Source organism: Zalophus californianus, chromosome 15 (genome assembly GCF_009762305.2).
Source record: "Zalophus californianus isolate mZalCal1 chromosome 15, mZalCal1.pri.v2, whole genome shotgun sequence".
Taxonomy (NCBI): Eukaryota; Metazoa; Chordata; class Mammalia; order Carnivora; family Otariidae; genus Zalophus; species Zalophus californianus.
This window is the reverse complement of record NC_045609.1, coordinates 17,195,807-17,213,117: the sequence shown is the minus strand read 5'-3', so window position 1 is coordinate 17,213,117 and position 17,311 is coordinate 17,195,807. Positions and strand designations below refer to the sequence as shown.

Genomic DNA, 17,311 nt, shown 5'->3' with positions numbered 1-17,311 from the left:
CAACATCTTGGGGTCTTGGGAGCGTCAATGCCCTCCCAGAGTCTCAGCTCGCTCACCTGTAAAATGAAAACGGACATTTGTCTTCAGTGAGCACAATGCTGGTCTCTAGGAGAAAAATCGACTTGTGGGTGTGAAATGTGCTCATAGGATGGGGTTTGCCTGACAACTGGGATCATTATTCCCCTCCCTCAGAAGAGACGACGACAGGAGCCACACTCGGTGACTGTTTGAAAGCACACGTCAGTAGCCGGATGGGCATGAGTCCAAAGGACAGGTCGTCTTGATCAAACGGCCATGTTCTAGCAGATAACTGCTCCTGTCCAGTGGTGCTAAGCTCCCCATGAGCCCCGACGCCCCAAGAACTGGCCTGCTACTCTTAACGTGGGATTTCAAGACCAAAACCAAGTAGCAGAAAGCAGTGAATAGTTTAACTCTTTAATAAAGACCGAAGAAAAATGAAAATGATTTGGAAATGGCAATAATTTAATGAACCCGTTTTATTCACTGTCATTTACCCTGTCTTGGGGAGGAAAAAAAAAATCAGTCATGTTCCAGATGTTCTTACACCTGAAAGTGAAACTAGTTCACAAAATAAAATCATACATAATCCAGTGCCAAAAACTGGTGATTTATAGAAATCACCCCTCGTTTATTTTTTCCAACACAGAGAAAAAAAAAACATGGTTCAGTAATTCAGTGTTTGGGTCACTGGCAAATACTGTCTGCATCATTCAAAACAAATGTTCCCGGCAGTGAGCTCTGCGGCGCATGGTGACGGCCCAGGAATCTTCCATCGTTCAAATACAACGGAGAACCCACTCGTGAAGATTATGTGAGAAACACGATGCCCTATCACAATGTGCATAAAAAGGCCTTTGAAAAATATACAAATCTTTCAAGGAATGAAAACGCTTCTGTTTTGTTGTTGGTTTTGTTCCTTTTAATGATTAATTTTTGGTTTTTGAAGTCAACTTTTTTGCTGCGAGGAAGGAGTTTTAGGACTTTGTAAGTGGAAACCAACAACGCCGCTGGCCTCTACATACATTTTCCTGCCCCAACATAGAGCTTTCCCCCCGCCCCAAAAAAACCCTCTTTCATGATTTTTGTTATGGTTCAAAAAGTAAAGAAAATGATTTCAAGTATTCAATTCCTATCAAAAATTGGTATCAAAAGTAATAAAGGACCTAGTTTCTTTATAATTCCATGTTTTAAAAAATAACTTAAGAAGCAAGAGGTCCGGCCCTTTACTTGTATAAATACCACAGCGTAACTAGAGTTTCTTAAGACAACGTGGAGAGGAGTCCGTGTTTAGCACCTCGATCATTGATCTTAATGTAGGGAACGTCTCCGACACGGATGGGAGAGTCTTATAAGAAGGTGAAATACTGGAAAAGAAAAACACAAAGAAGGAATATGAAGATTAACACGATTTCACAAAAAAGGCATTATTCCTATTTTAATATTCTCTTTCCAGTGACCCTGTATGTATGCTGTCAGACAATTTTACAAAAGCAGGGAGGAGCTGTGAAAAGAACGGATGCTTCTGTGGCTGGGGACTTATATCCAGAGGCTCCCATAATGGGCTGCTGGCCAGTTCAGCCAGAATCTTCGGAAAGGAAAATTAAGCTCTGTTGTACGCGTGACTGTTCGCACACGTCCTGCGGGGGAGCCATTAGACTTGAATCAGAGACACAGGGTCCAGGCTGGCCTCGCTCCTTATTGGCTACAGCCCTTTCTCTGGCCCCCCTGCCCGTATCAGTAGCACCAGGCACAGTCTTCTTAACTCACAGCGGGGCCCTGAGCCCAGAATGAGATCATGCATGCCAGAACGCGGTGCGAAATGGTACCTGCACAGCGGGAGGCAGTTTTTTATTCATTCCTTAAAGAACTGTTGGAAGGTTCACACTGTAAAACTATCGAAGAGACAGAAGCAAGATGTTTGACGCTTTGGTCATATTCCTAAAACACACGTGAGCCAGTAATCTTGAAACGGGAATACACTGGAACGCGGTGCGACTGTCAGTGCGATCGTTATAAAGCTAAGTAATGTCCTTACACACTGAACAAGAGTGCACTACAGACATGAATTTCTCTGTTTTAAACAGAGTGCAAATTACCCAGCAATTTTTAGAGTGGCTGCTGTGTCCAGTAGATGGGAAAGGCAAAATTGGTGGGGGTTATGATGAAGAAAACACAGAGAAGGAGCAAGAATAAAGGTCAGTGACATGTGCTTGTTCTTTATTAACTATTAAAGCATCTATGGGTTTCATTTCATCCCAAAAGTCCTGGCAACAAGAGCCAGGAAAGATCAGGGTATGCTGGACTCGTGATGGTAGCCGCTGGGGATGATGTCTGATTAGTATTTACGGACTCACATGTATTCCTCGCCTATGTTACAACGAAGGGCCACCTTCTCAAAATCAACTGTGCAGTAAAAATGGGCTCCCACTCAGAGTAAGTCTGAAATGGGTCCAGCTCACAGTTTTCAAATTCCTTCCTGAATACTGAACCTAAGAGGGTGGGATAAAGGGTCAATTAGCCAAGAGAGATAAACGCCTGATTATACAAAGAGGACATGTGTCACTTTTCCTTCACAAACCAATTTCCTTGCTTTTTATTCATTATTTATTTTTATCTGTAGACTCACCTTTCGGGGGTCCTACACAACAGGAGAACATCTTAGCCTTGGAAAAATGGATTACACTCCTTGCAGAGTAAGAATGCAGGAAAGGGAGCGTACTCCCAGTATCACCCAGCTAGCTCCAACAGGAGCAGGAAGTCCTCTCTCCCCCTTTAGAGGTAACATCCCTTTGTTGACCGCCACCAAGTAGTTACCTTTTTAGGTTCATCCAGCTTTTGGCTATTTTGCTAAAGGCCTCTGAACCAGGAGCTGTCATAGCTTCAAAGTCAACTAACTGAAAAAGAAAGAAATTTAGGAATGTAATTAATATGGAGGAGAGAGGCTCACTTTGAGATCTGTTTAACTTCTGGATCTTAAAACAAAAATCTGAGGGCTGGGATTTAAACACACAGCCAACCATCTGCCCTTCTGGCTTCAACATACCTTCCCTTTGGGGATTTTTCCTGCCACTTCTTTTCCACTTGCCATCAAAGCTCCCACGATCACAGAGTAAGCTATCACACTATGTAAATAAAGAATAATTACCTGTCAGTCCTGGTTTCTGAACAGGGATCATATGAAAAGTTCACTATGGATTTTCTGTCGTAAAAGATGAAATTTTACTTAAGAATTCTTTAGAAATTAAACTAAAAAATACTTTCATGTCTTAAAAAAAATCTACTAATTTACTACTAACAAAAATATTTAGATTCACTATTTTAAGGGTAAATGTGACCCAGAATATTCTTTTTCTGGGGAAAAAAAGGTGTTTCTTTTAAGTAGGAGTTTTCTCCCCACTTGGTTTTTCTATTCTTAGGAAATAATGAATTAGAAGATGTGTCTGCTTCTATTTCTAGCAACTTCACAAGGCTTGGCTTTTAAAAAGCACGTATACCATACACTTTGTAATACAAATTATTAATCTTATTGTTTAAGCATTAAAAACCTCAGTCCCCAAAGAAGAAAAGCAGAACACATTCTCAGAAGGTGCCAACAGACCGGTTTGAAAGGTGATGTGTCCTATAAATTCCCTTCCTGGCATATAACAGACTCACTCCTGCTTCTGACATATCTATTACACACGGGCCGCACGGGCCCTGTGCAGGACACTCTGCGTGCAGATAACCAAAACAAGGCTCTCGCGTCTGAAAACAAGCAGGCTGGCCGGGGAGGCAGACAGCACGCACACTGCGGGGAAAGCCTACAGGTGCAGGGAGTCAAGCCGAGGGGCGCCCACGGGGGCCAAGGGCATGCACGCTGCCTCTTCAGGGTCCAGGCGGGGCATGGGGGGCAGAGGGGAAGGAAGGGAAATGGCTGGCACAGAGGCAGAGCCCGTGTGGACACGAAGGTATAAGGAAAGGCAGGGAGGTGCACTGGAGGGGGAACGGGAGGACCTTCGAGAGGTTCCACAGCATAGTAAAAGGGCAGGTCAAGGAGAGCTGTGACAAGGCCAAGACAAACCAGGAGAGGACACGGACAAGCTTGCACCTGAGCCACCAGGTATAAAGAATGGGGGCAGAGATCCTGAATCTCTACACTGTACACCCGAAGCCAATATAACACTGTATGTGAACTATGCTGGAATTAAAAAAAAAAAGGAAAGAACTGAGGCAGAGAAGGGGCGGAGAAAAGCCTGGAAGCAGGGAGACGAGTCAGAAAGGCACGGGGTGGCGCGGGTTCGAACTATGGTGGTAGTTCTGAGCACAGAGAGGACAGGGGCTGAACAGATGCGGCTCTGAGGGCAAGAGCACGGGTGGCGAGAACTGCACCTCCTTCCCGTGTCCCTCCTTCCCGTGTCCCTCCTTCCCGTGTCACCTCCTTCCCGTGTCACTCCTTCCTGTGTCACCTCCTTCCCGTGTCACCTCCTTCCCGTGTCCCTCCTTCCCGTGTCACCTCCTTCCCGTGTCCCTCCTTCCCGTGTCCCTCCTTCCCGTGTCACCTCCTTCCCGTGTCACCTCCTTCCCGTGTCCCTCCTTCCCGTGTCACCTCCTTCCTGTGTCACTGCTTCCCGTGTCACTCCTTCCCATGTCACCTCCTTCCCGTGTCACTCCTTCCCGTGTCACCTCCTTCCCGTGTCACCCCGGGAGCCAGCACAGCTGCCATGAGGACAAATGGGCAACTGCTGGGTACCCGCACGGCACCCACGTCCATGCTTGATCAAAGGGGAACACACGGAGGGCGTAAGCATGTCATATATTCAGTGCACGCTAGTAACAGGCTGATACTACAGTATTTATGCTCCTAGCTTGTTTCCGTGCCTTTCTAATATAACAACATTTACTACCACATCTAGGAGAGTTTTACTTTTAAAGTGTTAAAGACAGGAACATTCAAGTATATCACTTTAGCCCAAACATCTTAAATTCAAATTCCACTATCTACTGCACGTCGTACTGGCTAACAGAGAACAGACAGAAACCCTGGTTTTAATGACACCTAAGAAGCTCCTGACGGATTCCTAAGGAGCAAGAATTGATTCACAATAGTACAAGTAGTACAGAATGGCTGGTGACTCAAAAAAGGGCTGGAGGTCGAGTGACGGACCAAAACCGGGGGAAAGGGGGGAAGAGGGCAGGGTGACAGTCTGGGCAAATATCAAAAGTTCAAATACAAGTGCACATGCATGCATGTAGTAGGACTTCAAGACATCTGTGTTGTCCAGTGAGTGGTCTCCAGCCTGTAAAACGTAAGCACGCTATCTTAGAACAACCTTTCGTAACTCCTTTGATGGTGTGGTAGGTCAAGGACATAACTTCTGGGTGGATTTTGAAAAAAACCAAAGGGGATTTCCTGCAATTGCTTGGGGTACTTTTGGAGCCCAGACACAAGGAGGAGTGCAACCAAAAAGGACATGTTCTTCAATGTAAAAACTTTCAAGTCATAGGCTCTCACCTGGATCCTCGAGAGAGTGGCATTAAATTATAAAAGTAATAAACTAAGGATAAGATTAAGTTGCAAACAGCATCAGCCTCCTAGAAAAAAAAAGACACATGCTCATGAATTTAAATACTAGATTATAAACTAGTTTTTTACAAGGTGATAAGACATAAGAAAAATTTAGCTCGGGAAGAGGATTATTTCATGTCTCTCCTACAGGAACCTACTTTCACATTCTTGCGTATTTTATACTCTGCGCTACCATTTTTTCCTAATGAAAGGGTATATGTACAGTTCAGGGTAAGGCAATATTTTCCAAGCTGTTTTTAAAACTGAAACTTTTTCAGGGCACCTGGGTGGATCAGTCAGTTAAGCAACCAACTCTTGGTTTTGGCCAAGGTCTTGATCTCAGGGTCCTGGGATCGAGCCCCGAGTCGGACTCTGCACTCAGAGGGGTGTCTGCTTGGGATTCTCTCTCTCCCTCTCCATCTGCTCCTCCATTCCCCCTCAATTAATAAATAAATCTTAAAAAAAAAAACAGAAAAACTTTTCTGATAAACATAAAAATATCAGCCTCCTTTAGCGTGACTTGAAATGTCAAAATACGTATTAAGATTAAAATAAAACAAAGTACTCATTAATACCAAATATGGTTTCCCAAGATTCGGATGAGCACACCCTCTGTACTGAGATTTAGGTGATAAATACACTTAATTATATAAAAACCTGGATGCTTAATTATAGGAATGAACTAATTAGATGCAAGAGAAATGAAGTGATTTCCCAGGGGCCAAGGGCATCCACTCCAGAAGTTGGATGGAGTGCCCACAATACTCCCACGAAGGTGACAGGCCGGATCCTGCCTCTAGGGAGCCCCCTTGCATTGGGGTGGGACACGGAGGGAAGAATCACAGACCAGGAGAGGCCCACCAAATGCCCCACAGGCTACTGTCACTACAGACCAACTATGGACAGAGCCCAGACTTACCATATAACACAGTAACTGTGTAAATGGATCATTTCCCTTCCTCAATTACTATTGTTATTAAACATGGGAATTGGGGGCACCTGGGTGGCTCAGTTGGTTGAGCATCTGCCTTCGGCTCAGGTCATGATCTCTCAGGGTCCTGGGATTGAGCCCTACGTCGGGGAGAGCGGGGAGTCTGCTTCTCCCTTATACTCTCCCTCTGTGTGCTTTCTCTCTCTCAAATAAATAAAATCTTTAAAAAATAAATAAATATGGGAATTGTTTCTATAAGAATTTTATTTTTATTTTTTCAAAGATTTTATTTATTTATTTGAGAGAGAGAGAATGAGAGGTAGAGAGCACGAGAGGGAAGAGGGTCAGAGGGAGAAGCAGACTCCCTGCTGAGCAGGGAGCCCGATGCGGGACTCGATCCCGGGACTCCAGGATCATGACCTGAGCTGAAGGCAGTCGCTTAACCAACTGAGCCACCCAGGTGCCCTCTATAAGGATTTTTTAAAAAGAAGTCCTTATAGGTCATCAGTGAAAGCTGATCTTAAGCATAAAATGGATAATACCCGTGAATGGGTAGAGGCTTTGAAAAGGTTATAAGCACGGATAAACTGGAAAAAAACAAAAACCTACCCCAAATTCTGATGAAAGAATCAGTACTTTTCCTTTTGCTGTGAGGTCTTTATAAAGCGCATCTATCTCAGCGTGATAGAATTGTGTTCTTTCTTCTGTGGTTTGCGTTTCCACAGAAAAGAGTATGTTGCCAACCCTAAAAATACAACAATGTGTGTCAAAGGCATGCATTATACAATTCAAAGAGCCAAACACGGGGAGTCAAAAAAAAGGAAGGAACTGGTATGCTGATGTGGCACAAGACATATCTGAGAACGTGTCCCACCTTTCTAACTACACACACGGAGGCGTGTTCCATATGCAGGCAGGTTTCCCATAAAATATGGTATTTTGTTCAGTCTAACCAAATGTACATATTATAGGAGCTTAAGCTACTACAGAAGGGAACCACACACAGTCAAGAATGAATGCATGGTAAAGACTTTCTCAGACAGCCTCCCTATTATGATTGAAGATCAGGAGCCAGAACTGTGCGCAGAAGTTCAGGGACTCCACTGTGTTTTTTTAAGCTTCCGCTGCACGCTTAGCTCCGTGACAGGCTCTACAGAGGAGACAAATTTGATGCAACATGCATGTATTATATAAATAAACAGCTCTTAGATCCTATAAAGAGGAACACAGCACAGCTGCTGCATTTATGGAGGAAGAGAGGGAGAACTGAGGCCATGAAGTATTATAAGACCACGCACAGGGCGGTCACATAGTGAGTCAGGGTTCAAAAGTGGGAGAGCAGGTCTAATTTAGGGATGTGGAAGACAACGGGAAATGCTCCACGGGGGGAGGGGCCCGAATGTGAAAATCAGGACAGGAGTGAGAGAGGCTCAGAACCAGGAGGTGCGAGGTGACCTCAGGGAACAAGCCGTCCAGCTGAGTGAGCAGGCCAAGTTCTGGCAGGAAAACAGTTGAGGCAAGCAGGAAATGTTGCAAGGGCCACATTATGAAAGGCCTTGAGTGCCTGCCTGGCAGGGGAGCGGGTCCTGGTATCCACAGGCAGTGGAGGGTATGGAGCGGGGAGTGGTTTAACACCCAGTGGAGTGGAGCCTCAGGGACACTGACAAAAGCACTGGAAGCTACCACGAGACCGGGGACGGAGACACCAGAGTCTACTTGAGGGCTCAGAGCCCAGAGCATGATGTAATGAATACGGTGAGACATGGAGGAAAGACGCCACGTTTCTGGGGGAAGCTTTATGTACTCTTTGACACTGTCATTCCCTTTCTGTCTGGAGAACCAGTTCATCTGAGGAGATCTATATCTCACGAGTGGGTGGAAAGGCAGGGGAGTAATTTAAACGTTAACAGCAAACCCTGGAATTCCTTCCCGGGAGGGGAGTGTGGTATTTGTTGGGAAAAGTACTTTGATAAATGGTCTGGGGTAGTTCAAGACCTCAAGGATATGGAAAAGTCACAAAATCTGGGAGTTGCTAAGCTGGTGCTTACTCATGGAGCCTGTGTAGGTTCTGACAGAGAACTTGACAAAGAGGCTCCTGTGGTTTGAGAGTAAAGGCACATGAGAAAGCTGGAGCCCAAGAGGCAGAGGCAAGTCACAGCCCTACTGTGGGGCTGGCAGAAATCAAGCCAGAAGTCCTGATGTAGGAATCATGGCGCCTTGCAGGCGAAGCAACCGAGGGATACATGTTGCAGGGGAGGGGCAAGGTAATCACCCCAAATTCAAGGGATATGGAGGCTCCTAGATGAAGCTTGGGCTTCAGATATAAATTAGACTGGTTAATAAAAAGTCACTGCGGGACTATTTACAAAGTGAAAAATGAGAAGTACTCTAAATGGTCAATAACAAAAAATCAGTAGGAATGCTACAACATCCACAAAATGGAATACTATGCAAGCATTACAAAGGCTTACAAAAATATAAGAAAATGTTCATGATAAAGTAATTGTAAGACACAAAAGAAACAGATTATAAAACTATGTGTGGAGCATAATCTCAGTTTTTAAAGAAAACAACTCAATGATTTTTTTTATCTTTGCTTATCTTTGTATTCTAAATTTTCCATAAGAACAGACTGCACCCCTTTCATAATATATTAAAACCTGTACTTAAAAACTCTTACAGTGGCCTTCAATCTGCCAATCTTTCATCTCTTTTCATTTTATCACTAAAAGTGTTGCCCACAAGGAACTTTAAGAACCTGGAAGAATGCTTTCCACATTAGATATTATACCTAATATCTAGAAAGCTGTTAGATCCAGCGTGGTCAGAAAATGTATCTGCTGGCATAATATTCTACAAGTCATGTTAACAAAATAACTGGTTATAGCTACACACTGGCCCTTGATAATTTTCATTTTAGGATAAAGCAAAAGCCGGGTAACGTCTAAGCTCCCGTGGCAATTATCAGACACCAGCCCACCTTTATACTCACACTTAGGAAGCATACATACTTGTCTCCTGTAATTGTGATTGTGAATCCATCATATTCCTTCCCTTGATCTTTGAGGCTGGGAACTTTTGTGTTCACCGTGAACCCATCCTTCGTTTTAGTATTAAACTGCTTTCAGGGAAAAAAAATTCACATTACTAGTGTGTAATTCATTGTAAACCCCCAGGCACTCTTCTGTAGCGCTGAGTCCACCTTCTACATGTGTACGAAGGGTCACAGAAATCCTGATGCAAGAGGCCATGACCATGCACACCTCTACAGGGACTGGGGACGCCTCTTTCTGTCCCTAACACCCCACACAAACTCCAGGCCCAGGTGGCACTGCCCAGTGCCCCTAGCAGAGGCCGGCACGGAGCCTCAGCAACAAGCTCCCTCAGTCATTGGGGGTGCTGCTCCCTTCTAAGAGTGCCCTTAAGATTTTCTCATGTTTATCTTTATTGGCAGCAACTTGGATTCTTAGCAGAATGGCTGTACCCCAAATCTCATAACTCAAAAAACACCTTGTGCTCATGCTCGTGCTCCTTCAAGGCAGTTTGATTTGAAAAGTACTCAGAGTTATATTTGTCAACTGGAGAATTTCACACACACACACACACACACACACACACACACACACACACACACACTCCAACTCTACAGACCACAGAAAAGTATGTTAAAGGAATTACACAGAGCCAAGAATGGCCTTCAGGGGTGACAAGTATGAAGGCAGTTTCAGATGTCAGCTTTTTATTTAAAATACTTTGGACAGGGAGCCTATGTGGCTCTACTGGTTAAGCATCTGCCTTCAGCTCAGATCATGATCCCAGGGTCCTGGGATTGAGTCCCGCATCAGGCTCCCTGCTTAGCAGGGAGCCTGCTTCTCCCTCTGCCTGTTGCTCCCCCTTGCTTGTGTTCCCTCTCTCTCTGGCAAATAAATAAATAAAAATCTTTTAAAAAATAAATAAAAATAAAATATTTTTGACAAAGCCAAAATGCCAATAAATAGATTTTGTCGTTACTCCAGAAAAAATCCTCCCCACATTGTTTAGTGTTGCCAACTTTTTTTAAAGGGCTGAGAGACTTGAATAAGAGAACCAAGGATAGACTAAGAGGAGGTTGTGCTTCACGTAAGTCACTACTGGGGGAAAGGTTGTCTAAAACCAGTAAGACCCAGCAGGTGGTCATGAATGGTGCAGAGAAGGAGCAGGGACCAACGAGGCACAAGTGATCAGAGCCAGAATCAGGAACTGGAACAGGAATATCTTCCATGGAGAAGGGGCTTCTAGAGGAAGATGTGTGGTAACATTATATGCCAATTCTCATCTGATGCTCACGACGTACCAGTAAGACAGGGCATGGTCTCCATCTTACCGAGGAGGAGCCCCTGGGAGGGCAGGTCCCACCCGAGTTACTGAGCGGGAAGTGGCAGCGTGGGAACGTGGACCCAAGCCTTCATGACCTCCAGCCACATTATATGCCAATAAGCTGCCTCAAGGGGAGCTGAGGTATACAGTTGACCTTGACCAATGTGAGGGGTAGCCGACCCCCCAAACCTCTGTATAACTTTTGACTCCCCAAAAACTTAACTGCTAATAGTCTACTGCTGACTAGAAGCCTTACTGATAACATAAAAGGTTAATATGTTATATGTATTCTATACTGTATTCTTATAGTAAAGTAAGCTAGAGAAAAGGTTATTAAGAAATCACAAGGAAGATACATGTATAGGACTGTACTGTATTTATTGAAAAGAATCCACGTATAAGTGGACCCACGCAGTTCAAACCCATGTCGTTCAAGGGTCAGTTGTATTTTAACATGGTTTTTCACCGAAAGAATATTTCAGTGGAAGCTGTTGTCACATCACATTGCACCAAACCCTTTAAAACCAAAGGTATTTATATACTTCTGTGTGTGCCTTTAAAAAATATGTGCTTTCACCACATTCCCGGATGAAAGCTAGGTGTCTAGTGCTGCCAGGGAATGGTCACTTCCACACCACGGCGTGACCTTGCACCAGAAGGCTGGCCCCGGGCGGGCGATGCTCGGCCTCTTGGCTGCACTAAACAACTGCAGACTTGGAGCCCACTAGGCTTTTCTTTTTAAACCACGACATACATAAAACATTAAAACCCTGCTCAGCTGACTTGGCCTTCTACCCAATAGAGTAAATGTAATGCCTAAAATACCAACAAGAAAGAACATGAAAAACTGAGACATGTCAGTTTTCTTTCTGTAGGTCTGTCCCAGATGCCCTCCGTGGAGCGGTTCTGCCCTCTGGGGGGCATCTGGGGAATTTATGGGAGAGTTTGGTGGCTACAGGGACAGGGGGGTGGAGGGCGGGGGGTGGCGGGAAGGTCTACCACTTAGCAGGTGGGGCTGAGAACACTAGATGTCCCACAGGGCAGGGGACAGTCACACATGATGCAAGACTGACTGCCAATGCCCCACTGGGCTTTCATGTCCATGAAGAACCTGTTTATAATTTAATAATCACCTGGGCCTGGAACCAGACTCCATTTCACACTTAGACACTAAATATTTTACATGTTGTTGTTTTTTTTTTTATGTTTTTCATTTATTTAAGTAATCTCTACCCCAACGTGAGGCTCAGAACTACATAGTTTTAATACACACTGAACTTTCCATGAATGTGAACAGCATGTCCAATTGAGGGAAGAGGGTACTAGACATTGTTTGGAAGGTTACTGTTTCAAAAAACCCTGTCGCCACCAACACTGTGGCTCATGATTCATAAGTCAGCAAGTAACGCACAGATATGGGGCCGCGTTTGCAGCTGTCAGGTTCAAATGTAAACAGGTGTGAACAACGGCTCCTTTGTTATGGCTTCTCCTGAAGACAAGCCTGAATGCTGACATCCTGAGCTACACACACGCTTGTCTATTATGGATGATTTACCTGGCAGACCTCCTTTTATGGCACGATGGTGATGTTTTAAATAATTTTTTGAGTAGGTGTGATATATTCTCTGTGAATTTCATTTGAGTACAGGAAAGGGGACATTGAACATGGGTACTGAGTTAATGCTGGAGTGGCTTTGAGAAGGTTGAGAACCACTGCATCAGTTCATCTAACACTCGCAATAACCCCCTGAGCTGTGGTCTGGCCAGAATCATTGCTCCTAGTAGACAGAAGCCTGGGATCTAGACCGTGGAAGAGGCTCACCCAAGCCCAGTGAGGCAGATGTGGGCCCTGGCATGCACAGTACTAGCTCACTGCTTTGTTCATGAAGTGATGTTTCCTGGTTATTCCTTAGAAATCGACAAGCTCTGGCCCTACCCACTTCTCAAATTTTATTTGATGTAATCAAACATCTCTACTATAGCTACAAGAACACTGATTCAACTTTTACGTTAAAGTTCAAAGCATTAATTGGAAAAAATAAAATCCACCTGCTGTTGGCAAATTTTTGAGTGTTATATTCCCGGGCAGAGAAGAGGTTCATAAAATTAAAATTTCTTAATTTTACACTTTTAAACAATAAAATTTCTGTCCCTTGAAGTCTCCTTCATCTTGAATTACACTGCTTTTGATGTTAACATTGCCACACCCACACTGCCTTCCATTAGCATTTGCCTGGTATACCTTTCTCCCTTCCCCTTTTTAAACGTTAACTTGCTATGCATGTCTCCTGTAAACAGCACGTAGCTGGACTTTAAAACACCAATCTGAAATCGTCCATCTTTCACTAAGGGACCAATTATAATGCCAGGCTGACTTCTCACTGCCATTACATCCATTTCTTACCGACCCTACTCTTTTCGTAAGCTTTGAGTTAAATTGACTTTGTTGTCTTTATGCCGTTTCCCTACCTTCTAGGCATTTAGAAGATTATACATCCTACCTCTGTTCTTTCAGTGTTTGCCTTTAAATTTTAATATAGATATTTAAACATGTATTTTTCTGTCAATATCATGGGTCAGTCAGTGATTATATTCTCTCATTGAAAAAATAAATACCTTTACAGTAACAGTTTTACTTCCTCTCTCTACTTTCTTCAACCTCTAATGTTGACATTAGCTAGTACTTTAATTTCAGACATGTATATTTTTTTAACATCAGGCATTAACAATTCATTTCAGTGGCTTATTTGTTCACCATGATTTCTGATATCTCATGTCTTCTTCTTTCTTGGGCTTATTTTGTGAAAGTACATATGTCTTTCAATCATTTTGACAAAGAAAATCTAGATTTGATGAAATTCCTAAATGACTATGCTTGAAACAGTTTTTATTTGACCTTCATACCTGAACACTGGTACAGTGGGTTCAAATAAATTTCCCTTAGTTGTCTTCTGGAATCCACTATTGCTGGAGAAAAGTCGGGCATCTGTGGAATTCTCCTTCTTTAGTATTTGGTTTTTTTCTGGAAGCTTGAAGATGTTTTTATTTTGGGTGTGTATTAAAATATACATCACATAAATTTGCCCCTTTAACCATTTCTGAATGTATAGTTTGATGGCATTAAGTACATTCACACTGTTTGTAACCATCACCACTGTCCATCCACAGAACTTCCCAAATACAAACTCTGTCCCCATTAAGCACTGACTCCCTCCCCCAGCCCCTGGCAGCCACCATTCTACCTTCTGTCTCTATGAATTTGACTCCTCTCGACACCTCACATGAGTGGAATCACAGGGTATTTGTCCTTTTGTGACTGGCTTATTTTATGTAGCATAATGTCCTCAAGCGTCATCCATGTTGTAGCCTGAGTCACAATTTCCTTCCTTCTCAAGGCTGAATAATATTCCATTGTATGGCTAGACCACATATGATTTATCCATTCATCCATCAATGGACACTTGAGCTGCTTCCACCCCTTGGCTACTGTGAACAACACTGCCACGAACATGGGTGTACAAATATCTGTTCAAGTCGCTTCTTTCAATTCTTTTGAGCACACGTCTAGAGGTGGAGTTGTTGGATCATATGATAGTTCTATGTCTAATTTTTTTGAGGAACTCTTTTTCACCTTTAAGTCCCCAAATTTTATCAGAATGTGTCTAGGTGTCAATGTTGAACATCATGCTGAACATCCGGGGGCCCTCAACTGATCTTTTCATCTCTCTACAAGCTTTCCTTCTTCTGTTTTGTTGACTAATTGCTCTGCTTTTCTTTTTTTCTTTGCTCTGATTCTTTATCTTTCTTCTCTCCTTTCAGAATTTCTATCAGGTCCATTCTTCATCTTCTATGTTCATCATCTCTTGTAGTTTATATTTCTTTGTCTTTTACATACTACATTCTGGGAGAATTCATTGATCTTCCAGCTCATATATATTTGATATTCAGCTGTCTTTAATGTACTAGCCTATCTGAGATTATTTTCTAATTTATGAGAATTCTATTTTTTTTCTGTTGCTATCTATCTATCTATCTATCTATCTATCTATCTATCTATCTATCTATGAAATTAGTTTATGTACTTTCTATTGAGGTAAAATTTACATACAATGAACTTCACATGTATAATTTGATGCATTCTGACAAATGTACATACCCATGTACCCATGTACCCACTATACCACCAAGATACAGTGTATTGCCATCATTCTGGAAAGCTTCCTCCTACCCCATTAAGGTAAATCTCACTCCTCATAAGCCACCATTGTTCTGATATCTATCCCCATAGGTCAGACCTCTTAGAAATGGAATCATACTCTTTTGTATGTGGCTTCCTTTGCTCAACATCGTGTTTCTGAGGTCCACCGCGGTTGCTGTGTGTAGTAGTCCCCTCGCTCCGTTTTGTTACTGAGTAGCATTCCATCACTGGCCTCCCCGAGAAGTGATGGCAGACCCTTGTGAAACCTTCTGATCGGGAAGACGGCCTCTGGACAAGGAAAGCGGAGAACTGGCACACAAACCTTGGGCCATATGCAAAACCTGAGTAGTGGCTTCTGTGAGGGTGGGCACCGACTCCGACTTCGTTCACCCTTTGAGATAAAGGGGGCAGGACCCACATCTGGGTCCTTGCTGGGCTTCACGATGAGACCGCGGATGCCACAGAGCCTTGTTCTCTGTCCGGCATCCTAAGTGAACCAAGTGCTGGATTACAGACAACGTGTCTTGTGAACCGATTACCCATCTGAATTGGAGACCACGGACTTTCGGGTCCTCCGATTTTCTTTTGGACTTTTTACAGTTTCCATTTCCCTGCTGAGATTCTTCATCATTATGTAAATGTTTTCCTTTAAGTCCTTGAACACGTTTATGAAGCAAAGACTTTAAAAGAGCTAATTCCAACTTCTGCATCATCTGGGGGTCTGTTCCTGTTAAATGGTTTTGTTTTTCTTGGTTATGGGTCACGTTTTCCTGCTTCTTCATTTATCTAATAATTAAGACGTCTAGACTGTGTTTCCTTCCTTTAAAGGGTGTTGAGTTTTGTGTTGGCAGGCAGTCAAATCACTAGCAGATCCATTTAATCCTTTCAGGCTTGGTTTTTTTCTCTGTAAGGGCACTCTATTTTGTCCTAGGATATGAACCTCATTCTAAGTGGTCTTACACCTAAAGTGTGTCCTTCCTGGGGTCGTCACAAGATGCTCAAGGTGCTCATGGGATCCCTCCATCCTGGCAAGGCCACAACTCCACTGTCTCTCAGTGGTGTCAAACTGCTGATAGCTCTGTTCAGCTCTCACCCCCACAGCGGCCACTCTCTGCAGAGCCTCTCAGAGTCTCACTGCCCGCACACAGTCGAGCTCTCAGCGAAGGATGACAAGGATCTCCCATGCTGACCTCCAGGTACTCCTCACCTTGAGCAGCTCCCTCCTCTCCTGGACTCTGCCCTGTAAAGTCCAGACACTTGAACAGATCCCAGCTCCAATCGCTGCCTCCTTAGCTCAGTAAGACCACCATGGTCTGTTTAGGCTCCACATGCACAGTGGTTTAGTACCTAACCCAGGTAGAGAGCTGGGGTGAACCTGGGCTCACCTCAGGTGTTCCCCTCTTCTCGAAAATCACAGTCTTTGTGACAGTAATTGCCAACACCTGAAAATAGTTGCCTTGTATTTTGTCCAGTTTTAGAATTGCTATGGTGTGGAAAGGCAGTCAAGTACTCAGTACTCCACTGTATCCAGAAGCAGAATTCAACTGTAGAGATTTTTAGTTTCCTTCTGTTTCCTGTATCAACTGCTTCCTCACAGATTTGCTTTTATGTTTGAGACTGATGCCTGTGTCTTATTTTGGTTCTTATTCAGAGTGTGTTTACATTAGTGTTTTCAGGTAGAATGCCTTATAAATTTTAAAATACTTATAGCATAATATTAATGAACATGCATTTAAAGTTATGAATTCTTTTTAAAAAGTGCTCTAGTTTGTTTGTTTTTCTAAAAACACCTCCCAGGATTTGACGATAAACTTACCTTCATAATCGGAAGAAGATCTTCTACTTTGTGTACCTTTTCCAGAGCTTCTCTAACTTCCAATAATCCTTTAGGATTATTAGCTCTTAAAAAGAGAAAGAGCAACAGACAGAGAGAGAGAGAGAGGGAGATGGCAACTAAAATTAATACAGAAATGTAATAATTAATTACATTAATTGCTATTACCTTTAATTTAAATAAATCATCCTCAATTGTGAGCAGCTCAATATTCAAAATGGTGGGCCAGAACAAAAGTTTCTAAATAATGGGATGGTTTAATCCTCATGAATTTGGGGCTGCAGATGGCAATTAAGAAAATAGCAGCCCATCTAGAAAGTGAAACAGGGAAAAGCAGAACAGATTGACAGCCAGTGTGTATATATACATGTATGGATCTTGGTTTGGCCATGAAACCTTGATTCTCCTATGCCATCTCTGAAATTA

The 17,311-nt window shown here is 43.2% G+C and overlaps 1 protein-coding gene across 8 annotated transcripts in view; it reads right to left on the bottom strand.

The window, feature by feature from the left end:
• Positions 1-455: 455 nt before the first annotated feature.
• The window catches only part of TTC13 (tetratricopeptide repeat domain 13), a 91,383-nt gene continuing 74,527 nt past the window's right edge, over positions 456-17,311 (bottom strand). For 5 of the 8 annotated variants that reach the window (XM_027596248.1, XM_027596251.1, XM_027596252.1 and 2 more), the window contains 7 exons: positions 16,868-16,952; positions 9,509-9,618; positions 7,107-7,242; positions 5,513-5,592; positions 3,065-3,143; positions 2,836-2,915; positions 456-1,385 (listed from right to left, as the gene is read on the bottom strand). In XM_027596248.1, coding sequence (XP_027452049.1) covers positions 1,271-1,385; positions 2,836-2,915; positions 3,065-3,143; positions 5,513-5,592; positions 7,107-7,242; positions 9,509-9,618; positions 16,868-16,952 — 685 coding nt within the window. In that variant the 3' untranslated portion in view covers positions 456-1,270. The remainder of the gene's footprint in view (positions 1,386-2,835; positions 2,916-3,064; positions 3,144-5,512; positions 5,593-7,106; positions 7,243-9,508; positions 9,619-16,867; positions 16,953-17,311) is intronic. The other 3 variants (XM_027596249.1, XM_035724250.1, XM_027596255.1) reach the window with 1 other exon arrangement.